The sequence below is a fragment of the Semicossyphus pulcher genome, unplaced genomic scaffold (assembly GCF_022749685.1).
Source record: "Semicossyphus pulcher isolate SPU_LCO1_2020_fin unplaced genomic scaffold, fSemPul1.0.p SCAF_9, whole genome shotgun sequence".
In the NCBI taxonomy this organism is placed as follows: domain Eukaryota; kingdom Metazoa; phylum Chordata; class Actinopteri; order Labriformes; family Labridae; genus Semicossyphus; species Semicossyphus pulcher.
The window spans coordinates 8,824,585-8,852,413 of NW_027211770.1; the positions used below are offsets into that span (position 1 = coordinate 8,824,585).

A 27,829-nucleotide genomic window follows, 5' to 3' on the forward strand; every position below is an offset into this window, starting at 1 on the left:
AAGGTACCTCAATCAGGCGATCTTAACATTATTTATATTTAACATAACTGACATTGGTCACAACAACAGCCTGATTACATAACGGAGAAACAAAAAAACAAATCGACCATCCGCCACATATTAGTGAAGAAGTGCAATATAACGTTATTCTTCTAGCTAGTTAGCTTAATCAATTAACAGCTGAATTTAATCGTCACAAACTAGCTACATTGGCAAATAAATATTTTTTAGATATTTATTCAGCACGTATTTTCTATTTTTCTGCTAATGCAGCTGCTCTATAATGATTACATGCAGCTCTTACTTTATTATACTAACTAGCTAGTAGAGGAACGTTATACGAGATCATTTTAAAAATCACCTGGCGATGAAGAACAAAATGCATCTACAGGTCATTTAGAGAGGGCCGAATTTACTGTCATAATAATATATTATTTATAATATTCTCAATTCACTTCTGAAGAATATCTTTGTCCTATAAAGTGTCTGGCCTCATACATGGGGACTCTTCATGACGTAAAGGCTGGTGTATTGTGCACTTATTTTTCCAAAGTTAAAGTTTGTCTCGACTGTTAGAGCAACTGATTTACTCCACAGGTTCTTCCCCATGTCCTTCACATGGCTGTCTGAAGTAAAGTTACACAGAAAGAAGCTTTCTTCACTTCTGAGGACAGCTTGTATTCAAACGCACCGACGTTGTAGGGAGACGCCACCGCAGTAAAGGCGGCTTGTTAACTTCTGGTAATTAGCTGGATCAGTGTATAGAGTCAGTGGATTGTATGACCTTTATATTTTATGCTACTGGAATTTTTTTGTGGTACAGTCTGGAGAATTTTACCAGTAAAACTATTGGATTTCTCAATTAAATTCAACAAAGCAATGTCTACTTACAACATTTAAATTTGACTTTACAAGAAGACACATTTCTTCCCTTCCTATCTTTTTTTCGACAAACAAGCTGGCCATCAAAGTGTAACCAGGTAACAAACATTAATGGGATTTGGTGTGTGATATTTACAAATCAAATCCCTGACTCATTCCTGAAAATTTGATGAAACAATACTCTTAGTTAATACTTGAAAAGTCTGAAAGAACATTTACCTCAAATTTTAACACACTGGCCGGTAAATATCCTGTGGTGTGACATAAATGAGTTTAACTTTAGAGATAGCTTGAATTTCCTTACTTTCAGACTGCACACAGTTTAATAAAGAGATGCAGGACACAGAGAGTGATCAAAGAGGGAGGAATCGTGTCTTCCTGCTCCTCTCATCCACAAATAATGAACAGCGCTCATGTGGAATAGTAGCTGTAGCAATATCCAAGAAACCATACATACCTACATCAAAAAGAATCCACACAACCACACATCTGATGGCTCTGTCACCATGTCTTCACTTTACAGTCCCCATCATCAATTTCCGTGTCACCATCCACACCTCGCCAGTCAGACGTTGGTGCAGTTAGTCGAAGACGGAGTGTCCGCTTTGCTGCGGATCTCCTTGATGTCGTTGAGCGGGGAGTCACTGGCACCGATCTGGCATTTGAACACCTGCTTGTAAGCCTTCCTGAAGTTCTCCGACAGGAAGGCGTAGATGACCGGGTTGACTGATGAGTTGCTGTACGCCAGGCAGTGGGCGGCCACCCGCAACACGAAGGAGGCCTGGTTCAGCGGGAAGGTCCCGAACTCCACCCAGAGATGAACAACGTGATGAGGGAGCCAAGAGAGGCAGAACACCACCACCACGACCAGGACCGTCTGCGCAGTCTGGGAGCAACAGAAAGAAATATGAAAGAGACAGATTAATCAGTGACATGATTAATGCTGTACCTGATTACAGCATTAATAATGTCACTTCAGTCTTACACAGGGCAAGGGAATAAAGTAAGGTTGTGAGGTAAGTCCCTTGTAGAACTGTTCTATTAATATTCTGCTACTCTTCGTCTGTATTCTTATTCCATCTGTGCTTCAATTCAAAATGTGCCATATGCATGCATGGACTACACATTTACCTTGCTACACCTCTAGTATATCATACATTTATTTCAGTGTTACTTTCACAGAATGGTTCTATGGTTGCATTTGTTCATATTTTAACGCAGAATGAGTTGTGCAAAGTGAGGATGTATAGTGTTAAGCTATTTCTCTGCTGCCAAGTTACTGAAGATTTTAATTTAAATAAATGTCTGTTAAGTTACTATCCATCGCCGAATGAGGTAACACAATGGTGATTGAGCCTATGGCCCACTGATGAAAGCCTTTGTATTTGCAGTATTACAGACTGGGTGTCTGTTTGGTGAAAAAAAATCACAAGCAGCGCCCAGTTAGTGACGCGTTTTCCATCAGCCAGCAGTGGTTGGTCAGCCAGAGAGGGTAGGCAGAGCTAAGCGACTGCTTTTCCGGTCTCTGCAAGTGTTGCGAGTAAACAGTAATCTACTATGGCTGAACAAACAAAGAAAAGATCGATGACTACAGATACAACTTCAACAATAAGTGAAAATCCAAAGAAAAAGAAACAAACTCGACGCTCAGATGAAGGTAAACAGTCTAAAAAGGAAAGCGACCGTCAGCGAGGAAAATCAAGAGTTTCAACCGGAGCCAACCGTGGACGTCACACATGCAACACTGTCTGGATATCTGTGCTTCCGCAATTACCGTTTATCGCCAAGTGCCGCCAAAGACAACCAAACTGAGATCTTTGAGATTACCACTTTAATAAACAGCAGATAAGTAAACAACTGTATATATAAAACACTGAAGTGAACCACAGTGCAGAAATAAAACTGAGTTAGTAGTATCATTCTGTGAATCTATCACATATCGGGCAACATGTGAATCCTCCAAATGATTTTTCTTGAAGCTACATTGATACTTTTGTTGTTTTGTTTTTTAACATCACACATCCTGCAGACATAAAGCAACATTAGCATCATCCATTGGAGCTGTGTTTCTGACAATATGCAAATGTTTGTCTACAAATCACTCCCCTATCATCTCTGTTTTGGTTTTATTCACCAAGTCCTGAGAAAAGTTATCAAAATGATCCCTTATGTTCACCAGTTAGTGACTAACCTGCCATGATGGTGCTGGGCAGGTATTTCAATTCAATTTAAAGAACCTCATCTATCCAACAGAACCTTTTGTAAAAGCATCGGTGCATACACAACAAATAACCCAACAGACTACAAATAAAGAGTAGATGATATACAAGTGCAGCCTATGAAAAAACAGCTTTAAAATGCAACCAGTATAATAAATAATATAATAAATAATAGGGTCAAGTATCCAGACTAGCTCAGGCATTAAAGAGTCTGATGGAAGTACAAGCACAAAGCTTGAGTTGCCGTGCTTGGTCTTGGTCTTGAAACTGCAGAGCTTGAGGGAGCCCTTTTACATTGCACCTAATCATAATCCATTGCTAATATGAAATCATTACACAGCTTTAAATTGGGGATATTAATTTAGCCTTTACTTCAATTCTTTATTAAACCAATTACTGCTGTAAACCCATTTTCATTCAGTGTCATGCTCATTCAGGGCCTTTTAAATCCCTTAATTGTATTACATAAAATAAGCAGCATCACATTAATCCCATTACCGTACTGACTATTCACTCAGCAGATCCAGCTGCTCCTGTAAATATTTCCATGACCCTCAGATCAGAAGTGCCCGTGATGCAAATGCTCATACATATTAATTATTCACCTGCACTGAACATGGATAACGTAGCACACGTGTGTGGAAAGAAAATGATGGAAAATCTTTCTAATCCTTTTTTTTTACCTCATACCAGTTTTCATGTGTCTGCAGAGCTACAAAGGTCCTCCAGGTCACGTATCGAGGCTTCTCATCCATTAGGATTATTGGGTCTCGGGTTGTGATACATTTAATGATGTCCAATGATGTCTGGCAGTTAGCATCTAAAAAAACTATCCTCATACCCGATGTGTGGAAAATAACTTCAGATGTCAATCATGCCAAACTAATTTTCTGGGATGTTTAAGAGGAAAGAAGTAGATGTTGCTGCTTCGGGCATGACTATCAGTACAGCTCAAAGCGTTGACATAAAAAAACTAATTACATGCTGCGTGATCTGCAGAGCCCCTTCACTGCATTTCTGGGCAGCAAATGGATTTAGTCCAAAACTAATTATTTCCCATCATAGAAAACAAACTAAAAACTACAGAGGAGCCTGACATTTAATAGAAATCTCCAGTTTTGTAAAAGAAAACTTAAATGCATGTGATATATTGAACACTACAGAATGGAATGCTACAGAAAGAGTGACACAGACAGAATAGTAATCGCATAGCTTTGTATCACATCATTGCATAAAATGAGACATGAAAAAATCTATTCATACCAGGAAATTATGAACATACTGAATGTTGAATTGAATGTGCGATACTGAAGCTGCTATAGTAACCACATAATGTGACGGTGTTAAAGCCCCCTACATTTCTCATATGGAACATCACAACAATTCTGTCTTACTGTTTGACAGTGTAAAAAGAATTCTGTATCTAATTGCTCCAATATGTAGCATGAAAAGCTTTCTCCTTAAAACTGAATGAGCCCTTTATGGTTTCCTTTTCTGGGTCTAACAGCCCTGAAAGGTTAATGTCAAATGGCCTCTTCTTAATTACCCAAACTCCAGGACATGAACTTGAATGTGTAATATCTACAGCTCAAAAACAGGTATAACACTTTTGGTCAACAGAGGTCGCCAAAATCAACGCAAAATGAAAGTTCTGCATTGCTACTTGCTCGATTTTTTCTTGCATTTTGTCAACAACCCATTCAAACTGGGCCCCTCCTCCTGGGCTCTTTGTCAAGAAGCTCAATCTCACTCTCTCGTGAGTGAACACGCCCACCCCGCCGAGGTAACACCAACAGCATCACGGTTACCTTTGTGCTAGCATGTTAACCAACGGTTAGCTTGTCCTGCCCGGTTTAAGGCACCTACCTGTCCAACAGAAAGATGGCCAACTTTGCATTGCTCTTTCGGCATGTTTGCCGGTCTGAATGAGGCCCGGTTGCTAATTTGAACCACTCCCACACTCACCTATACGCTGTGATTGGCTCAGGGAACCACAACAGCGCCCCTCCTGAAAACGTCCTGTGCAAAGCAAAACAACAGAATAGATGCAGAGGGAAGGGTCTCACAAGGGTCTGCACACACATTCACCAACACACATGTATAGAGGCCCATAAGTGATGATTTATATTATATTTGTAAAAGTCTATATTTTATTTTTCTAGGAAAATCCTACTTATTATACCTTTAAGTAAAATTCCAGTATTTATTATAAATATGGATTATTTAAGTTCAATCAGTCTCCTTAAATTCAAATTTTCTGGGTCAGATTATACACCAGATTTAAATACTGCATTCAGATAATTACATTTCTGAGGCTCTTAACAAGTCTTACCAAAACAAATGTGGATTATAAAGATGGAGCACTTAAAGCACAGAAGATTTCTTTTTGCTGCGTCAGTCTCCGAATCAAAAGTGTGATGGTGTTATCCAGCACTCCCTCTTTGTTTTCTTAGAGCTGCACTGATCATGTTTTTGAATTAACAATTCATCAAATTATTCTGTAATTGGAAAGAGGCCTTTGGTTGCGTGGAATCCACAGAGACTGATTTAACACTGCAGTCATCCTCATCGTGTTTTATTGGGTATTATCTAGCTACTCTGAATTGTTCTGCTTTTACAGCCTGCACCTTCACTGTTTGCTTCAGTCTCACAGCTGTCATTAGCACTATTTGAACACAGCTGTTTCAGTGAAAACGCCCTAATTAACCTGCCTGTCATTAAATGAAGGACAGAAAGAGTTACTGATTAGCTAGATGTTGAACATACTGAATCTACTTAAAGTTATAATCTCGAAGATCTCAGTTTCGTTCTCATTGGCGGCACCTATGGTGATAAACGGTATTTGCGGGAGCAAACTTCCCAGATATCCAGACAGTGTTGCATGTGTGACGTCCACGGTTGGCTCCGGTTGTAACTCTTGGTTTTCTTCGCTGACGGTTGCTTTCCTTTTTATAAGGAATAATTTCCTTCCAGATGGCCAGAAACAGGACTACAAATGATTAGCTAATGTTGCTCTTAGTATGTTAGAGGTTTAAATATGCAACTGTTTGCCACCATGTTTACATTCTGTTCTTACTGCAAGCCAAGAAGAACTAATGTAGGTTACCACAGACAATTTGAATTTTATACTAAAAATTGCATTTTAGACGAAAGTAAATTGTGGAGCTCACAGTTGTGCCTAAAATGTTATTTAAAAGCAGTGTACTAATAATAAAAACATGTCTGGGCATGTTTGCGCAGTCTGATGAAATGCTTTGTGATATCAATAAAAAATCCACTATATTGATCAGGTGGACAGTAAACATGAAATGGCGACCATATGAGAGAAAACCTCACTGACCTGTCCACATCGTGTTTGAAATTAAAGGTCAACATTGGCTTTCGATATCAGCCTGACCACACTGCACGCCCACGTACAAACACAAATACACAGTAGCCAGGGAGAGGTTCCCATAGCCATGCTTTGTTTGGATAGCCTCGGTAACACATTCATATCTTCACCTCACCCCTCTGAGAGCCATCGGTTAGGCTTAAATAAACAGCAGCATCACCACAGGAAGGAGGAACTAATAAAATTCAGGCCTCACAGTCTCTCATCTCCAGCCACACTGTCTTTTCTTGTGACCCTGTTTTGTCTAAAGCTCTTAGCTGATAACTGCTGTTTGCTGTTTGGATAGCTTTTATTTTCTTTTTTGGCATGTCAGTGTCAGAGTTAAGCAATGTATTAAAGTCATTAAAGTCAAAGCAGAAATTATGAGGACACGACAGAAAACATGTTCTGTGCTCCGGCATTTACAGCTCATTTAATTGCTTTAGTATATTTCTGCTTCTTAACAGGCTTCAAGCAGAAATCTCAATCTCATATTTCTAGTTCAGCTACAAAGAAAAGTGTTGCAGGAACACTTCGGCCATGTAAAGCTTAAGTGATAATTAGCTTTTGACATCAGTATGTGAGGTTTAAAGGTGGTCTTACAGTGTTTCGCATCAACACTTGACATACCAGGTGCTAATACAGTGAGGTTTCTTGTGGTTCGTAATGTACGGTAATTAAAGACCAGAATGCATTGCAGCCATTAGACTGGTTGGGTTTGGAGGAAATTCAAATCAGCGCACAGTATAAGTCATGCGTATTCTCACCCAGCAGTGGTTGGTTTGTTAGATGCTATTTGCTAAGCTAAAACGTTGAGAATGTGAGTATTATAGTGGTAGTACTATGTGACCAATAGCACCTGTAGTACATAGCTACTAGTAACACGGAAATATTACAGTGTGAAAGTTTTGGACAATAAACCACTACTACCAGTGTAAATGTCCCACAATGCAATGCAGTAAGAGACAACAAGTGTTTGTTTCCCCCATTTTTTAAACAAGTTCTCACTCAACAAATTCTGTGTGAAACTGCATACTGTTTTTTCCAGTCTCTACAAGAGTTGAAAGTTAGTGGTTACTTTGATGAGGTCCAAAAAACACACCTGCAATTACCGCATATTGCCATAGGTGTCACCAAAGACACGATACAGAGATCTTACAGATTGTTACTTTAAAATCCTTTAGCTTCTTAGTTCTTAGTGTTGAAATTATACAATTTAGTTTTGGGAAAACTTCTTATTGGCTTACAGATCAGGGGGTTCCAGGTTTGAGGTGTTAATTTGGACACTCATTATTGCTTGCACTAAATAAACAACTTTTCACAATCCCTTTGACAGACTCCTTGATTAAGCTTTAAAGGCCCCCTCCAGTGAAAGTCGAGTGTTTAACCTTGTAAACATCTCCATGTGGTGTTTTTCATGTGCTACAACATCAGCAGTCATCTCTATGGCTGGGCCTGTCTGCTTTTAAACTGGAAAAGGACAGGCTGAACAACACGTTTTCAGATTGGCAGGTTTGAGACGTTCACAAACTTAAGGAGCCAATCCTGTTAATGGACGGGGTGACGCTATGCGTATCATTATGTGTAGCCTATGGCAACCACTTCGGCGATGCGCGAGCCAGCTGTAACCGTCATTGTAATTTTTGCAAACTCACTACTGACTACTAACGTTAACGTTACTGCTACTTATAACTACATTTCAAGCGAGCTAAGTTTCAGCAAGTTGCCACTAAACGATGGCAGAGACGTGTTTTGTTTCGCGATTCAGGGGCCGGTTGGAAATTTGCATAGTAGGCAGGGACTATGCAGATTCAGGAATCTTTAATGAGGGAGAAGGAGGAGATGCCTTGGGAGGATTTTTACAAGGTGATTAAACATATTTTGCAAAAAAAAAACATCAGACACAATTTATTATTTCAAGCAGAGCATTTTATATGTCTAAAAACACTGACTGCAGCTGGTCTTTAAACTGCTATGGAAGCCGGAGAGAAATGGTCTTGTGATGATGAGTGACACTGAAATCAATCAGTTTGCATAATAACTGAATAAATGAGCATCTCTGTCAAACATGAGCAGTTTACTCTCTGAATAATTATCCATCCTGTTTCAGTTTACAAATGCTGTGAAACAATTTCAAGAAGACTTGTCCAAATTTTAAATTGTATAATGATCCCTAACCATCTGCGTGTCCCGTCTGGACTGACTCGGATCACTGAGATTAACTACCAAACATACAACTTAATTACTGTCTTTTTAACCTCTGGTTCAACTCTGAGAATCCATTAAAACATTAGGGGGTTGCCAAGAAAAATGAATTCCAACACTTTGATATTGCCAAGAACATTAACCATGAGCCATAACAAGAACAATATTTCAGATTTATTTAGGAGAACACAACATAAAACCAGAGGGGAAAGAGATTTATAAGAGGGCTTGTCACAAAGGACTTTCAGATTAAGAAAGATTGACTACTTGTTTTTGGTGTTTTTGCTGTCAGACTGTCTCGTTTATTTTCATCTGACTCCCTCTGTGGCTGCCTGGCGGTGATAAGAAGTTTGTTTAGCTATGCTTCAAAGCAGCAGTGGGAGTAACCTTGCTCTTCCCAGCTGTCACTGACATTTTTATTTAACAGGACCGGAATGAACCACACAAAACTATTGATCAAACACTTATTTGAACAAATTACCTGCAAGCACACAATGTGGCCCACTGCAATTTTTCTGTTTGTCTCATTTGATTTTCATCTTTTGTAAATAGCACCCCTTGCTTGTGTGACATCTCCGCTAATGCTCTGAGACAGCACATAAAAGGAGCTTGCAAACACGAGTCCAACCTCATGATTGATTAAAAAACACTACTCGAAAACAATCACATTTTTGACTTGATATATCCTAGTTTCGGCTTTAAGGATAGTTTGATATTTTGGGAGATTAAGCTATTAGTTTTCTTCCCAAGAGTTCGATGAAGGACGGATATCAGTCTGTGCTAATACACTATCATGTCTTTTGGCAAAATCGAGAAGATGGTTAGCGTAGCTTAGCATCAAAAATAAAAGCAGGGGGGAACAGTCTGTCAAAAGGTTGAAAAACTATGCCAACCAGCACCTCTAAAGCCCCAGACACACTAGATGGACATCAAAGAACTATTGGTGAATAAGGCCGACTGTTCGCCGTGCCTGGTCCAAGAAATTGCTGTTAATCACACCACAAAGATGACGGCTAACAACCACCGAGCATGAGAGGAAACAACTCTCCATACCAGCAGGTGGCATCTGTGTGCGTCATTTAAAAGGTCAAACTGGAGGACCCTGGACGGTGGATATACAGAAGCGTACCGATCAAACTTTGGCACATGGCTGACTGCAGGCCTGATATATATGAGGGTGCTTTAAGGTACCAATGTAATGAACACGCACAACTATATTTCTGTTGCCATAATGATCCTTTGTTACACTTGCGGCTCACCATTTGCTCATAGGAAGCACAGAAACTACAGCAAGAGAAATGAACAGGAATAATTTTACCTTAACTCCCAGAATTATGCGCCTGTACACCAGCATTGTTCAAGATCTGGAACAAGCACACATTGCTACATTGCTAGATCACCTCATATCCAATTTTCTCTATTTGGAGCTGCAATCTTGGAAGTACCTTAAAGTCCACTAATCAACACTTTGTTGTTTGTATTTTGTACATCTGTATTTTGTATCTGTACATCTGTAAAGGACCTCAAGGACATCACAGACCCTCTCCTGGACCCCCTGCAGTTCGCCTACAGAGCCAACAGGTCCATAGACCCTCAGTCAACATGGCCCTACACTTCATCCTCCAGCATCTGGACTCAGCAGGAACCTATGCCAGGATCCTGTTTGTGGATTTCAGCTCTGCCTTCAACACGATCATCCCGGCTCTGCTTCAGGAAAAAGCTCTCCCAGCTGAATGTGCCCGACTCCACCTGCAGGTGGATCACAGACTTCCTGTCCGACAGGAGGCAGCTCGTGAAGCTGGGGAAACACGTCTCTGACTCCAGGACCATCAGCACCAGCACCCCTCAAGGCTGCTTTCTTTCCCCTCTGCTCTTGTCCCTGTACACCAACAGCTGCACCTCCAGTCATCAGTCCGTCAAGCTCCTGAAGTTCGTGGACGACACCACCGTCATTGGACTCATCTCTGGTGGGGATGAGTCTGTCTACAGGTGGGAGATTGACCATCTGGTGACCTGGTGTGGTGACAACAACCTGGAGCATAATGCTCTGAAGACCGTGGAGATGGTTGTGTATTTTAGAAAGAAAGCAGCCACACCCGCCCCCATCACCATCAGTGACTCCACTGTTTCCACTGGGGAGTCTTTCCGCTTCCTGGGGACCATCATCAGCCAGGACCTCAAGTGGGAGCTGAACATCGGCTCCCTCATCAAAAAGGGACAGCAGAGGATGTACTTCCTGCAGCAGCCGAAGAAGTTCGACCTGCCAAAGACAAAGATGGTGCACTTCTACACCGCCATCGTTGAGTCCATCCTCACCTGCTCCATCACCGTCTGGTATGCTGCTGCTACTGCCAGGGACAAGGGCAGGCTGCAGCGTATCATCCGCTCTGCAGAGAGGGTGATTGGCTACAATCTGCCATCTCTCTAGGACCTGTACACCTCCAGGACCCTGAGGCGTGCAGGTTAGATTGTGGCCGACCCCTCTCACCCCGGTCACAGACTCTTTGAGACCCTCCCCTCTGGCAAGAGGCTGCGCTCCATCAGGACCAAAACCTTCCGACACAAGAACAGTTTCTTCCCCTCTGCTGCCAGCCTCATCAACAAGGCCCCGACCCCCCTCCATCCCCCCACGTGACATGGACTCTCATCCAGCCCCTCAGTCACTTAACACTTAACGAGTGTAAGTCTGTAATTCAGACTATGCGTTACATTAATGCACACTGGACTTATATTGTCTATACACTGCACTATTTTTAAATGAATACTGTAAGCTCTTTGCACTGTTCAATATCCTGCACACCTGTACAGTTTTTAATCACACCTGTTGTGCATATTTTGTACTATTCGTATTATGCGTATTGCTTTTTATATTTTTATTCATATTCCTTTTATTCTAGTTCTGTGGTAATTGTTCTGCACCAAAATCACCAAAACAAATTCCTTGTATGTGTAAACCTACTAAACACCGATTCTGATTTTAAAACTGAAGTGGAGCATTAACTTGTCTTTAACATGAGATACCCAGTAACCATTGAAAACTCTGGAAAGTCACCAATCCCAGCCCATTACCATTTGACCAAATCTTGTTTGCTTTTACAGTCTTGTTCTCAAGTCTATAAATAATAAGATATAATGTCTGTTATCTTTCACTTCAGGAGTGGCAAATTTTCTTAAATGGACGATCCCTTGTATTTTACAATTTGCCTCATATTCCACCATTCACCACAAGTCCACACTGACGTAAAGCATTGGCCTGACCAACTCGGATTCGGTGCAAAACAAAGAACACCAAAGTGTAACAAATGGAAGACCCACTGCCGTCCTACGTGGTGACCTTTGTGACCTTTGGACAGAGCCAGGTTCACTGTTTCCCAGTTCCCAGTCTTTACGTTAAAGTGCTAAATTTCAAAGATCTCAGTTTTGTTGCACTTATGGTGATAAACGATAAATGCTGGAGTAAATTTCCAGACAGATATCCAGACAGTGTTGCCTGTGTGACGTCCACAGTTGGCTCCAGTTGTAACTCTTGATTTTCCTGGCTGACGGTCGCTTTCCTTTTCAGTTTGCCTTCATCTGAGCGTCAAATTTATTTTTCTTTGGATTTTCACTTATTTTAGAAGTTGTATCTGTAGTCATCGATCTTTTCTTTGTTTGTTCAGCCATAGTAGATTACTGTTTACCCGCCATACTTGAACAGACCGGAAAAGCAGCCGCTTAGCTCCGCCTACCCTCTCTGGCAGACCAACCACTGCTGGCTGATGGAGAACGCTTCACTAACTGGGTGCTGCTTGTGATTTTTTCCACCAAAGTTGCTACAGACACCCAGTCTGTGATACTGCAAATGCAAAGGCTTTCATCAGTGGGCCATAGGCTCCATCACCACTGTGTTACCTCATTCGGCGATAGATTGTGACTAAACAGACATTTATTTACATGAAAATTTGATATTATCACTTTAAGCTAAGCTAACCAGCTGTTTGCTTCTTAGTTACAGAACGGACATGATAGTGTCGTGATCTCAAATGAGGGTGGTTCCGTAAAGGTTGGACTGTGCCTTTAAATATAAACATTGAGCAGTGAAATTCCTGTTGTCCAACATAATTTGTGACATCTAAAGGTCCCTGTAGCCTCATTAGGTAACACCAACAAGCAAAGAGAAAAGACTGAGAGAGTTTGAGCTGCCAGGGTTTTGAGTCATGGGACCTGTGACAGGACAGGCGTCAAGATGTTAACACCTACACCTTGATTTCACACCGTTGGAGGGTAGCAGCTCTGGTGGATAGCTTCAATTTCCAACCCTTATTAGAACACTGAACTGGTTTCTAAAGTTTTGGTTTTAACTTTGTCTGTTTATTATTCTGTGCTCCTTTAAATGTGATCAAATATGTTTCTGCAGGCACCCACTGTCATATAAAGGTTAAATAACACTGAGGTAGCTGCGTCCTACTGCACATGCATTATTCATTCAGCGTTGATTGTATACAGTCAATGCACCGTGCTGTACTTATATCAATCTATTATATGAGATTGTCCTTGACAAGACAGAGACACTGCCACACATATTGGCACTGCCATTCTGCATAACAAGCTGCATTTGTTGCAGCTTTTCTAATTAATGGCACATTATGTATGGCACATTTCTCATTGTTAAAGTTGCTGACATTTATTATGTGTGTACAGTTAAACAGTAGCTACCCAATCGCTGTAATTTATGCACTACATGTTGACTTTGTTTGTGAACCTTTTATCACAAGGCTGTCAGTGTAACACTCCCTCCAAGCAGTACTCTACACAGTGAACACAGTAAATCATCAGAATATCTCAAATTCTTCTTTTACCTTCTGCTGTTTAAGGTTTATGCAGTGAAGCACTTACGCAGGGCGGAGCTGATAAAAGCACATTAGCATGCCCGTTGTTTTCTCATGTACAGATAGATGGACAGACAGACAGACGACGGACCGATCGGCAATCAAGCAGGCGACAGCTGATAACTGGGAAGCTTAATGACCTCAACCAGGAAAAAAAGCTGGATGGCAGTTTGATGACACACGGCCTTTTGGCCACATTACACAGCAAGCTTTATAACAGTGATATTAATCATTTCAGCTCTGAGGAAATAAACAGAGATGATGGAAATCAGCCTGTTGAATTGGAGGAAATGTTACATGTGGCACTGACTGGGCGCTCAGTGAATAATGTGTGCACGGCTGTCGGTCAGTGTAGCTATGATATATATCCTCTTAAAGGTCAAGAACACTGACCCCAGCTTTGTATAGGAACGCATGTCAAGAGAAGAAAAGGCTGCAGATTTGTGGACCATGAAAGGAGGTCAAGATAGACGGGGAGTATTTCTGTTTAGGTACAACCTTTGAGTGCCTGTTCTTGATGAATATCATTGAAAGCGTAATCATCAATTCCCTGGGGCAATACGTAATTCCAGAGGTTAGATGATGACTTGAAAGGAAAATTATACCAGGAGTATTTTTGACTGTTTAAATATTATTTTGGCATAATTTCCTGCACAGACTTTGAACTTAAGTTGTATTATTTTAAGTCCCGCAAACTGATGTAATTCTGCAGTAATTTAATACCAATCTCTCCCCTGTGCATTATTTATCTGTTATCTAAAACAAAACAAAAACAGCTTACCTTTTTCTTCGATGCCTCTGACTTTTTGGACATATTTCTTAATTTTTTGTGCAAGTGATTTAAAACCTGTAAGCAAAGAAATAAAAGATAATAAGGATGTATTGTGATGGATGAATCATTTTCATAATTATTAAAAGATCTGCGTGAGAAGCCTCCCTTACCTTTGCATAACAGAAGGTAATCAGCAGCAGAGGCAGCACATACCCAAAAACAAACGTGCAAACCACATACACTTTCTTCAGGGTCTTATCCGGCCACTCTTCCCAGCAGAAGGTGTGGTTCTCTCCTCTGTGAAAGATGTTCTGGTAATACATGACGGGCGCAGCCATGGCCAGAGAGAGTATCCAAATCACCACCACTCCGATCAGAGCGTGCTTCGCCACCCGGATAGAGGAGGACTTCCTGGAGTGCACGATGGCGATGTACCGGTCAACGGACATGGCAGACAGGGTGAAGATGCTCACCAGCATGGACACGGTGAAGAAATAGTGGATGAATTTGCAAATAAACGCGCCCAGGACCCACGTCGGCATCATGTAGACGGTGGACTGGAAGGGGATGCAGAAGAGCAGGTAGGAGAGGTCTGCGATGCTCAGGTTAAGGATGAAGATGTTGGTGGTGCTCCGTGGTTTGCCCGGTTTGCTCCGGGCCAGCACGGTGATCACCATGGAGTTACCCAGAACACCGAGCGTAAAGATGAGTCCAAAAACCAGCAGCGTGATGAAATTATCCGTGCCGATCCCGAATAAAAGTTTCTCGTCCTCTTCCTCCGCTCTGCTGAGGTTCCATGGCTCCTCCAAGAGCCACACAGACTCTGATAAGTTCATGATTACTTTCCCCCCTTTAGATACACTTGAAACTTGCTAAAATTACCTATGGGAGGTCTGAGTGCCGCTGCAGCTGCTTCATGACACAGTTTCAAAAGCAAGGGTTTATCATCCGGTGCGTCTCCATTCGCGCGCTCATGTGAGATTGTTTTTGCTTTCTTTTATCTTTATCCAGCTTTAATAAACTCACCACTTTATTATAAATAATTATAATAACCCATTATTAATATATAAGCTATCTATTTCTCTGTGCAGCATTCTTTAGTCCTGCCCGCTGCGTGCGCCTCGCGGTCTCTCCTGGTGCGCACCTGAAGCGTCTGCGCTCCACCCGCGCGCTGATCCACTCTGGAGCCAATTTCCCTGCGCCTGGACTTTTCCCCCTCACATTATAGCGGGGCTGGGCTGCCTCGGCACGTCAGCAGCCATTGCACCTCCTCCCAAGAAATGCTGAGGGAAAAAAAAAATATCTGGATGCGCTGAACTCCACGTTCATGACACCATTTCTGGATGCAGAGGCCAAAGTCAACAGTCAGACTCCATTCATTTCAACACATTATGGTGTAGGTGCCAATTATTGTTTTTATATACTAGGGCGGTATTTTTATTGTCACGATTGCCTTGTTTTAGTCATAAAGAAAAATAACCCTTTTGTTATGCAATGTTTCTTTGTTTGAGCAGGGACAATGCACAAAGAGCATTAACCCTATATCAAACAAGGAAAGATGTATTGCACTGGGTCTTAGCAAATTGCTATTTCCCGCCTATAGTTCTTGGGCAGGTAATAAAAAAAAAGTAAGAAGACAGACATTATTAGAAGACTAGACTTTAAAGGACAAGTCATTAAAAGAGCACCCTAACCCATACCCACATCGAGATAGACATTAAGAGAGTACAACCATCACCTGACCCCCAACGCACAAGACTGCACATAAGACTAGACATTATTAAAACACAAACACCACCCCTTCCGGCATGTTTGCTGACTGTGTATCCATGGTTTTGACAGACCATAATTGGGTAACTAAATGTCAGTGTGGTAGAAGGTCTGATGTTGGAATACTTATACTGTGAGGGAGTAAAAGATACCAACATAGGTGCAATATACAAATTTAGAGGAAAAATAAGGCCCTATGTCAGACAGTATTTTAAGATAACTTAAAAGAAGAATCATTGTACTTTAAAAGACTATAGGTAGTTTTCAACCAAAAGTACCAGGAACTTCTCTTCAAGGAGCTAAATGGTTCCTGTGGCCCGTTGTTGTCTGCGTTTCCACAGCGGCCTGAAGTCCCGGGAAGATTATGCTAATCAGATCAATCACGTATGGAGAAGCAGTAAAAGTAACTGCACTCCACCGCCCATCCAGTAGGTGGAGGTAAGAAGAAGGCGAAGGCCATACAGCAAAGACAAACACGGCAAACAGGCCGGTATCATCATTTGTGCGATGCTACAGTTAGCTGGAAATGTTGATAACAGTGAGCTTGCTGCTGCAGTCTTTTAAACATGGAAGATGAAAGAAAATGCTACGAGTACTCGACCAATCAGAAACGATCAGCACTGCAGGCCCCGCCCCGAAAGTAGCTGGACCTTTGGGAGGGCAGAGACTTTTCAGGGGGTAAATCAATTACCCCGGAACTAAATTTAGACCCTGGTTCCTGGTATTGAAACGCACATAGTTCCTCAAAAGGTTCCTAGTTCCTGGGGAAAGTTCCTTCTGTCCAAAAGCACCAAAAGCAAACTTTGCTCCCCTCGAGATCTGCAGAACCCCCAGAAGACTGAAGGGTCGATTTGAAGATCAAGTTGATGAAATTTTCATGCGTGAACTCTTGGCTTATTGTTCACTGCTCTCAAACCCGCTGAGATTTAATGAAATTCTTTAGTATCTATCTCCAGAGTCACAACGAGCTGTCTCTGCTGTTGCGGTAACCTACACTTAATCAATTAGCCGGGCAAGCTGGCCATATGCAATCAGCTGATAGTGTCAATCAGTGGTGCCTCTGAATTAATTTGCAATTGATTAATCTGCTGATTTTTTTTTTACTAATCTGTGAATGATCACAGATAAACTGTCAGAGAGTGCTGAAAGAAACGCCCTGTGGTTTCTCAGAGCTCAAGATGACGTCTAAAGATAGCTTGTTTCACTCACCAACAGTCCAAAACCCAAAGATGTGCAGTTTAATATTAGAACACAGAAAGATGTATATGAACAATCATATCCTCTTGACATTGACTTAAATGATGATCAGTGGTTTAAATAATAACAAATACACATAGGCCTTCTTTGCTGTCTATTCTTCAGCAACATTCAATTTAAAGTCTGCTTTGAATCTAGAAATCAAACCGTGTTGTGAAAGTACACTGACTTAAAGGAGCAATTCTCCCCTGGAAAAAGCCACTGTCAGTCAGAGCTGGTGTTCTCTGTAATCGATGGATCGTCTAAAACAGTGGTTCCCAACCTGGGGTCCGGGCCCCCCTTAGGGGGGTGCCAAAGATTGCTGGATATGCGCGAGGCTTTCCCTTCACTGAGACAAGACTTGTCAGGATTAGATTTGCACATATTAAATAAAATCATTAAAAAAGCACTAACTTGATAATAAAAAGTCTGTTCAACTATTAAAAAATACATATTCATCCATACATACACACATGTATGTACACATACATTTATACATGCATGCAGAAATGCCTACATCTACATATTTAAATGTAACTAAAAGGGGGGTTCATTATAATAACGATTTACGTGTGTGCGGGCAAGGGGGGCTCAGCCTTTCTTTGATACAATCGGGGGGGCTCCAAGGAAAAAATGTTGGGAACCACTGGTCAAAAAAATCTTCAGGTCTGCAGTGTACATTTCAAACCTGATGATTTTGAACGAGACATGACATCGGAGGCGGGCGTCCTAGATTGAGAAAGTGTAGTTTAGCAAGCTACAGGCTTTAGATGGCATTAGCTCCCCATAATAGCATGAGGGAAATTGGCAAACTAACCCTTTAAATGCTTGTATTGATACACATTTAATTGTCAGTTGGAGAATGTGACATAGCCAGTCAATTAAGACAATAACCTGCCTATCTGATCAGGAATACCGAAGACGCCCTTTATTTCAGTTTTGATTCATTTGAAGTTTGGCTCCACCTTGGGGCTCGTACTTATGATCTTTGATGGACAAGTATAAGCTGAAAGAGTATCGCTGTTAATGTGAAACTTTAAGTCTTAAACATATGATAACTTAGTGCTCTGACCACTTGGGGGCAGGATAAACATAAGAAACAGACTATTGACATATACCTAAGTTGATACGGTGAACTTAGCATACAGTTCCTTCTTTATACATCCAGCATAAGAAACAATAATCTGTTTGCCACCCTCAAATCCAATACTCTCTTTTACCTCTGTTTTTGGTCCCTACCACCTTCTGAGAGAAATATGTTGCTCCTTATCTGCTGAACTTTGTACACTTGCTAGCTGCTAACTAACCCATTTGAGCTGCAGCCGAAAACAACGTCATGAGAGTGGTGAGAGTGAACCAAAACAGTTTAATGGACAGCTAAAAAAATGATGCTGTTTTTTTCTTTGTCAGTTCAATCACAATCGTGAAATGTAAAATTCCCTGTATTCCCAGGGGGACTTTGTAGATATATTTGGAAAGAACAGGAAACAAGTTTTTGCAAAGGTATATGCTTTTGTGTTGTATCAATAAGTAGTGCATCAACTCGTTTCCAGTGTCACAGATGATTACTTTAATTATTTCAGTTTAAAAATAAAGAGCCTTTGAGCCATCAAACTCTACACACTGCTAGTCCACTTTTGGCTCTCATACAGCCATCAGTCATTTCTTATTTTGTTTTACTGACATTTTGTACCATATTTCATGGCACTGAAATATTTGTTTTTTCAGCACAAAGCAACACTGCTTGATAGTAATACACTCCTTTTCCCTGTCCACTGTTTGCTTTCTACTCTGCACTGACATTGGTATTGACGTTGGTCTGTGTCCCAGTAGACTCGGCTGTGCTGGAAAACAAATGGGTAAAGATTCACTGTGCTGTGCCAACATCGATGGTAACAGAGCTGGATGGTGTGAGAATGAATCAGGTCGGAATAATTCAGTGGTTCGTGCTTCTTTTAAACTTTCAGAGCCCAGTTCAGCTCTGTGCTCGCTGTGCCTCCAAGCCAACAGATAAGGTTCTGACCAGAGGAAAGGCAGAAACAGAGTACACATGACAGCCATCCATCCATTCACTCGGACATGATTGGATTATATATAACCTCTAAATGGTCTGGATAATTGTTATTTAAAGGTCAGACACACAACAACAACCAATACTAAACAAATAGATTAAAGGTTATGCTACTGTGAAATAAGATGTGTACTTTTGACATCTTATACATCCTGTACACTATACTATCTCTCACCTAAAGGAAAGTTAAAAGTAGCTTTCTTTCTAAGATTAGGATGACAAGATTATTGTCAATACGACGAAAATATACCGGTCGATCGTCTAAAAAATCTTCAGGTCTGCAGTCTACATTTCAAACCTGACAATTTTGAACGAGACATGACATCGGATGCAGTCCGATGTCTAGTTTATGTCTAGTAATGTCTAGTTTAGCGAGCTCCATGGCCTTTTTCAGGGCCCATTGGAGAAGCAGATAGTGTCCTCCAAAGGCACAGAGCGAAATTGCATTTTTTTTCCTACCATAATGGCATTAGCTCTCCATAATAGCATGATAGGACTGAGGTTGAAAATCGGTGAACTGGCCCTTTAAGCATATTTCCCATAATGTAAACCCATTCCCTTTTCCAGTAGTTTAGTATTGCTGTTACAAGGACTATTACAAGAGACATTTTTTAAAGTATGATCAAAGTCTTTGCAGTAGAAGTCAAGATATCCTTGCTTTATCCCCCAGGATGTGTCATTTCCTACATTTCCCATAATGCAACACAAGTATTGCCTTCATTAGACATGCCTGACTTGTAAAGACTCCATACCCATGTTTTATGATGCATGCTTTCTCTAAACTATTTGTAATGTTGAGGCTCAAATCCAGAAAACCCAAATGACATCATCAGGTTTATTTACCTTGTCAGAAAGCTGTTATTATAAACTGAGAAGGACTCCCCATATGCCCCTTTAAAATGATGTAGTATCTCAAGAATAACAAAACCTGTTTCTCTATCGAAGGGTAAAAAACAAATAGTAACCACATGGATATTAACTCATTTTAAGGCTATTTTATGGATGTTTTCCACTAGATGGGGCTATTTAATGTTGATGAGCTGCATTTAAGACTTTTAAATCTAGCAGTGATTGGAATTGTTGGTAGTTTGATGTGTATTTGAGCGTTTGGTCCTGCTGTTTCTTTCTGTCTGTGGCACTAATTCCCTGTCTGTGTGTTTGGTGGGTAGCTATCAGTGGAAATAATGAGAGCACTGTACCAGCCAATTTGATTTAGCAAAGTCACCCAGGTTGATTTCTAAGGTTTCAAACAGCAATTACATATACAGCTCTAACATTTGGGGATGCATAATCACATTTGGAACATGCTGGTAGTGTCACTTCCACAAAAACTCGTGCTGTAAATTAAGTTTTCTGCTTGTTTTGCTGCACATCAGGGAGACACTTTTTTATGGGATTCTTCCAGATTTTTTCAATTTTACGAATTACAAGTGCTGTCTCAGTTCCAGGAGTATCCGGGAATTGTATTAGGCGTGCTGCACCACACATTTACTGTCAGGAAAAGATAAAGCAGGTAATTTTAAAGGGGTTTTGGGGGCATTTTTACCCAGACAGATTGAATTTTAAGAGGCAGACAGGAAATGGTTTTAGAGATAGGCCTAACATTAAAACAAAGGTGAACCGTCTGGGATCAAACCAGCAGCATGCTGGACATGCACCGTAACCTTCAGTTACCAGGGCGCTCTAAGAAGGTCAAATTTAAGTATCAGTGCACTCTTTTGTCAGACAGTCTAAATTGAAAAGGTTGTAATTGTATATTGAGAGTTGAGCAGCCACACTCCAAATCCAGGCAAACCTTGAATTTAAGCATGTGAAAGTGATTGTACATTAGACTGATCCTATAATAGGACTCACGCAGAGGAAACTACTATTTGGGTTTCTCCAGAAAAGCTATGTATATATTTTCTGTGGTGAACTTTAGAGGATATCGTCAGCTCCACACATCCTTACACCAAGCCATACCACTGTGCTTATCAGCCTTAAACCCTGTGTGAGACGACGAGCCTTTTGTGAATGATTTGTATTTATTACTGTGCCTTGCCTGTAGCTGTGGCTTTGCTCTGTGCGAGATGTTATCTGAGCTTTTAACGTGATTAGACCTAAAAAGGTGAAACCAGGCGACGTTTAATATCCATCAGGCTTCTTGGAGGTCATTAGCCAAATGTGTAGAGATAAGAGACAATTGCTCATAAAATGCCCTAAAGTGCCCTTTGTGTGGAAGTAGTACCCCTTTGTAAACCATTGTCGGTAACTTTGAACATTCAGAATGACTTTGTGTTGCATAAATAAAATAAGTCGTCCCTTCCTTAAATTAAAGACACTGAAATCTCCTGAATGAATATTCAGGTCCTGTAACCACTTCAGGCTGGGTAAATGTTGCCTCGGCTAATGTGTGTTTTGAGCCTGTTTTGTGCAGAGACACCTTAATGATTCCTCAGTTAAATATCTATTGTTTTGTAACCTATTTTGCATTTAAGTTCATATCTCATGTAAGCTGCAGTGTCTACATGCAAGCTACCATTAGCCTTGATAGGCTAGAAATAGGAGGGTTTAACTAGTTATAAGCCTAACATTATCTTAAGCGAGAGACAGAGTTACTTACAACTACACTTTAATAGGCTGCACCTTAAAAAACAGCTTACTGAACTTCTTAGCTTGCTAATACGACTCTTACACTGAGGAGCATTAAGACTAGGTGAACCTAGCACAGAACTGGACTGTGTATAATAATTCCCTTTCTCTCACCGCGGCCTGTTCAACGACGACTGGGAATTATCACTCAACTTGACAAGAGCGGCTTCAACAGTGCGTTCAATGTGTGCTGTGGTTTCGACGTGCACACAGCACCAGCATCATGTAGCCAGAGGGAAGCAGACGGGTTACTGCATATGCATTCTGAGAGTTAAGTAAAATAAAATGTATGTTTTTCAAGCTTTTTGATCCATATAATTAGTTTTGTAAGTATATCCAGGAATGCTTGTTCTGAAAATGCAGCATAATATATCACATTACACTGTTAAGCTTGCTATGTAAAGGCCGTTCCAAGAACAATATACTTTGCACTCATATCTAAAGATGTCTGATTAGAGGGATAATTTGTTCAAATTTGTTTCTGACTCTCTCTTGATTGAGCGTTTTGTCAGAATGATTGTTATTTTAGATTATATTCATGGTGCTTTAACTCTGGGCTCTCCTTCATGCCTCTCAGAGCAAAGACAGTTCTTTCTCTCTTGCTCTGCTGCATGCTGGACTCTTACAGTGAGTTTAACCACGCTCTCCACATTGACCACAACAGGTTTTATGTTGTTTTGGTTTCATTATATCACAGTTAACTGGGTATGGACTGGTTGTTGTCTCATGTGGTTGTAGTTATGCTAACGCTAACATTCCATAACTCCCATAACGTGTAACGCTAGCTCTTCGATTGAGTTGAAACCTTAAACTTTTACATTTTAAAGTGTATTCCTCGGCTGAGTAAGAGGCCGCCATCTCGTTTGAAATGTCGCAAATCTCGGTATATGATCAGCCACAAACGATGGATCCTTCGCGTCCCAGGAAATAAAGGACGCATTTGTTGGCGCGCTTCTGTGACGCAATCGGCCTTCAAATACGGCCTTCGAGGGCTGCAGCCCCTGGATTGGGACACAGCTAATGTTGTTATTTGAGTATTGTATATGCTTGGTGTTTGCTTTAAGGTGATACTACACAAATACATTTAATATAACCCAACAGAGAATGATTGCTTTTTTATGATATGATGGTTCTATTTCTAATCAGACTGTACCGCAGATTAGTCTTTGCATGTCATCACAAGTCAAGACTTATTAACTTTTATGAAGCAACCTTATTTAGTCAATTGCTAAATTTAAGCTAGCTGGTAGCTGCTAAATGAATAGACTTGTTCATGCATGTAATAAAATCCTTTCACATTTTGTGTCCATGCATCATAGGCTGTTTTGTTCAACCTTACCCAGATTGTTCTGACCTAGCTGTAATGCTAGCATCTGTAAACCACATTACTTCAATGCACAGCAGCAATTCAATTACACACAGCCATTCCAGCAATGTCATGCAGAAAACAGAGGACAATGTCTTCATTATGGAAAAGCTCAAGGCCTCAGTGTGCATGAGTCATTTCATAGCTTTTACCGTGCATTTCAGTTTCCAAAATCAAGGTGACGAGGTTAAAATAATGAAAACATTTGAACCAAATTTTGCATAAAGAAGGTGAAAGTTTACCTACTTATTAAGATGCTCTTTCAAAAAAATAGTAAAGTTTATTTGGAAGTGTTTTAAATGCTCAACAAAAGTGAGCATTTTAAGATCACCTAAGAAGACCTTTACTTCCATAGTTTATTTAACCAACCAAAAAACAGCCTGAGACGGCACGCTGTGTACACGTGACTGGAAGATCATCAAACTACATCTGAATGAAGCTTTTAGTTAAAAATGACATGAAATCCATCCTGCTGCTGTATGCATGAAGACCTTCAATCAGGGTAATTACATTCCCAACAAATACAGACGAGAGCGGGCCACCTGGATTTATTTCCAGCGAGCGATCAAGTAAAACATCTAGCGTTACATAAAAACATAAAATCATGAGGAAGTGGTCTGATTCAGGCCAGCAAATCCCCACCTGTTCTTGTCTTCTACTGGTGAAAACAGACACCCTGTGATTCTTGTAGATTTATTTCAGACGTGAGGATATCATGATTTGTATTTTTATATAAAGGATGTACAAATACAAAAATACTATATGTTTGTATTTATACTTCCTTCACTCCAAAAAGCACGTTTCCTTAACACAGAGATACAAAGAGGACAAACACCTGCCCCTTCCCCCTCTGTCCCTGTGATGGATAACCCACTGTGTTTGAGGCCCATTACCTCGACTGAGGTCTGGGTATTTCCATGACAACGAGTTACTGTATCTCTGTTGAAATCAGTCCAGACTCTAAGCTAATGGCTTATTATTATATGACTGCTGATGTTTTTCTCTGCCTTGGGCTGATCTCCCTTGATACAGCCAGCAACCCCCCTAGCCCCCTGTCACTGCCTGCCCCTCACTCTGCGCTGCCAAACTCTGCATTCATCGCCCGCCAGGAGGTCTGATTCAGGGTGGATTTGGTCCAGGTACATTATCGCAGCTGATTAGATTTCTCTCGTCATCATGTTACAATATCAAATCAAATTTCTGAGGCAGGAGTGCTGCCGATCGATAAGTTGTCACAAGCTTTGACTACAAAATACAGTATATCACCGGAGAAACTCAACACTCTACTACATGGGGGTAAAACTGCACTGAGGGGGCTGATCACAACTCTAGCTTTATTACACAATATTAATATGACATGTTCAGTAGCGTGTGCACTGTATGTTAATTAAGACAGTGAATCTAGTGCTGACAATATCATGAGCATGGTATCAGGTAACAAGAACAGATCAACTGGTCTACATCAAAGATACATAACAACCTAATTTTTAATAATTTGACAGCTACTGTACTAAACCTAACCAGGCATGAGACCTGTAAGGCTGCTAGATAGGTGCTTGGTTTGTAGGAAGTAGCAGTACAAACCTTGGTGAGGTTTAAACACAGTATTTCATCCAGAGGCAATGCCTCATGTCCTTCAACCATTAGCCAGCATGTGCATTATCTTTCTTGCCTCGCGTTCTTACCTAGTCAGTTGATATTGTTCATAAAAGGTGCAACATTGCTGTCGCCGTGTGTGATTTTATGCAGCGTTAAGGCATGCTGAAGCAAAAGAGGCGTGACGTGGCAGCTGAGGCTCAGTCAGTCGCCTTTCAATCGGAAGGTCGATCCCCAGCTCCCTCAGTCTACATGTCGAAGTGTCCTTGAGAATGACACTGAACCCCAAATTGCTCCCGGTATCCCGGTAACGGGTATGAATGTGATAACTGATTGACAGTTGGGCACTTTACGTAGCAGCCTCTGCCATCACTGTGTGAATGTGTGTGTGAATGGGTGAATGGGACATGTAGTGTAAAAGCAGCTTTGAGTGGTCGCAAAGACTAGAAAAGTACAGTCCATTTACGTGTAAACAGCGCAAAAACAGTGCTTCACATTCGACAAGTGGCCTTTTTCTGTCCTCAGTCGGCTCAGCTGTTTACACTGACCCGGTTTTGCCTCTGTTACGCTTCTGTTACTACCTCTGCTGCCGGTTCAGCGGTGGAACGACTTTGCATAATTCCCATAATTCCTCCTCCGTGACTTTTACACAGACAGTGAGGCGTAACAGTCCCATCTTGAACAGGCTGTGTAAAAGGGGCTCATAAGAAAACCTCTCTCCTGTGATATTCAGGAGCATGGAAGTGTTTGTATTTGCTGGCATTTCAGAAATGGTGGAGGCGATTAAAATGTATTTTTCTGTGAATGGTGACTAAATATATTGTAATTTTAATCATAAAGACCTATTTTTGTTATTTTATAATATGTCTGAGGAATGTTAAGAATAAAGCAGGACAACTTTGAAATGCCTTTGGACTTTCACTAATTAAACCCCGTCAGTCATCGTCTCCCAGAAAACATCAGAGTGGTGAGCCAGACTGAACAAAGCTCGAAACATAATCACAACAAAGTAAAATTAAATACATTGAAATATAAAATGTTAAATGAGCCATGAATATTATAAAGAATAAAGGACTACATGTCCATTACAGTATTATACCGAATCAACATAATAAGCCTTACACAGGTTTTTCCTGTTCAGCTATTGTATTGTGTTACATTTAATAGCTCCTGTTATAGTCAAACACTAATGGCTGCATTGTACTTCAGTGATCTGATAAGTTCTGTATAATATGCAGGCATATTTATTGCAGTGATATAATTTTTTATTTTTTATTCATGTCTTTTTTAAGATATTTGTATTACTTTCTACTTTTTGTATTAGTCGTTTAAAATTGTATGTGAGATGTCATGAATTAGGTCAACAGTATTCTTTAATGACTCGACCTTATGATTACTAACGACGACAACATCTAAACATTTATACAGAAACTTAATTGTTAAGATTGTGTTTTTTTTATATAAATGACAATTTAAAGCAGACAATATACCCAAATAACATTTTGGGATTTTTTTGCTGAAATGTAATTGACAATTTTGAAGCCAACAAGAACACTACAAGATATAAACATTTCTGAAGAAATTTGTATTTATTGTACTTAGAAGATAGATGACAAATTAGAGTTTCCGAAATTGTATTTAAATATTTGTATTATTTTTTTATTAAGATAAGCCAATTAACCTAAACTAAATATGTGTGGGTAAACTGGAGCATCCCGGAGAAAACCACAAGGCGAAGGGTGGTGTTGGTGGGGGGGGGGGGGGGTTATGGGGGGGGGATGGGAGGAGGGTGAGTCTAGATGCCGGTTGAGGGAAGATCAGAGGGTTGGGGGTTAGGAGTAGTGGACTCCTTCCTCTTCTTCCAACACTTTGGCTTCCTCAACCCCAGAGCATGTCGGAATTTCTTCCAGGCTGAAGGCTCCTTTTTTGTGGCTGAGGCTCCAACCTCCTCCCTGAGTCCAACTGCCGGTGGAACAGGAAGAGAAGACTCACGATTGTTGGGCCTCTCAGAGTCTTCAACCTCCTGTTGGAGTTGGGCTGCCGTTGGGTCAGGGAGGGACAACTCTTGGTTTCTGGTCTTGTCTTGGGAGTCTTCTACCTCCTCTTGGAGTTCAACTGGCAGTGTATCAGGGAGGGACAACTCTTGTTTTTCAGTCTTGTCTTGAGAGTCATGAACTTCTTCCTGGAGCTTCTCCTGCTGGCATGGCTCAGTCTCATGCTTCTCCTCACAGCTGGTGATATTTGCTGGAGGAGGCATGTGACTCTCTCTCTCAGCCTTGAGCTCAGTGGAAAGCTTAAGGTTGAGAGAGGTCTGAATGCTGAGCCGAGTGTGCAGCGCCTCGTTCTCTTGTTGGAGCAGTTGCTGGAGGTTCACCTGAATCCTCAGCTCTTCCAGCTCCTTCAAGAGAACCCTCTCCTTTTTAAAAGCCGTTTGCTGCAGAATGTTTATCTCCTCCGCCATATTTTGACGGAGGGCATCCTGTTCAGCCCTCAGGTTAGTGATGACTTGCTGGTACTCCAACACTACATCAGCATGATTCCGGACTTCTTTCTCAAGTTCTCGATTAAGGAAGTCAACCTGCTGTCTGACAGCGGGGACTTCAGTATCATACTTAAGTCGGAGGTTTTGGTGGGAGACTTTGAAGTCGTCTGGCTCTTCTTGGAGAAGTTGGTTTTTCTCCTTCTCCTGCTGCAGCTCCTTCTTTAGCTTTTCCTGGCTGATTGCATGTGCCACCTGCAGCTCTTCATAATCTTTTTGAAGATTCTTCTTTCGATTGATCTTCACATGTCCTCTCACATGAGCTGCAATCTGGCCATTTTTCAGCATTTCGTCCTCATTGTAG

At 41.0% G+C, this 27,829-nt stretch overlaps 1 protein-coding gene across 1 annotated transcript; it reads right to left on the reverse strand.

Annotated features, from left to right (window-relative positions):
- Positions 1 to 1,447: 1,447 nt before the first annotated feature.
- On the reverse strand, positions 1,448 to 15,152 carry LOC138583588 (galanin receptor type 1-like). Its single transcript, XM_069655477.1, has 3 exons — positions 14,487 to 15,152; positions 14,326 to 14,391; positions 1,448 to 1,768 (listed from the first exon to the last, which is right to left on the reverse strand). Exons 1-3 carry the CDS (start codon positions 15,150 to 15,152, stop codon positions 1,448 to 1,450), a joined length of 1,053 nt encoding a protein of 350 aa, XP_069511578.1.
- Between the last annotated feature and the right edge of the window lie 12,677 nt (positions 15,153 to 27,829).

Bases quoted from the DNA above. Each gene is read 5' to 3' on its own strand.
- LOC138583588 (XM_069655477.1), bottom strand. From the start codon at position 15,152: ATGAACTTATCAGAGTCTGTGTGGCTCTTGGAGGAGCCATGGAACCTC. The intron at 14,392-14,486 runs GTAAGGGAGGCT...CTTTGCTTACAG, and splicing joins TTACCTTCTGTTATGCAAAG to GTTTTAAATCACTTGCACAA. The intron at 1,769-14,325 runs GTAAGCTGTTTT...TGTTGCTCCCAG, and splicing joins CAGAGGCATCGAAGAAAAAG to ACTGCGCAGACGGTCCTGGT.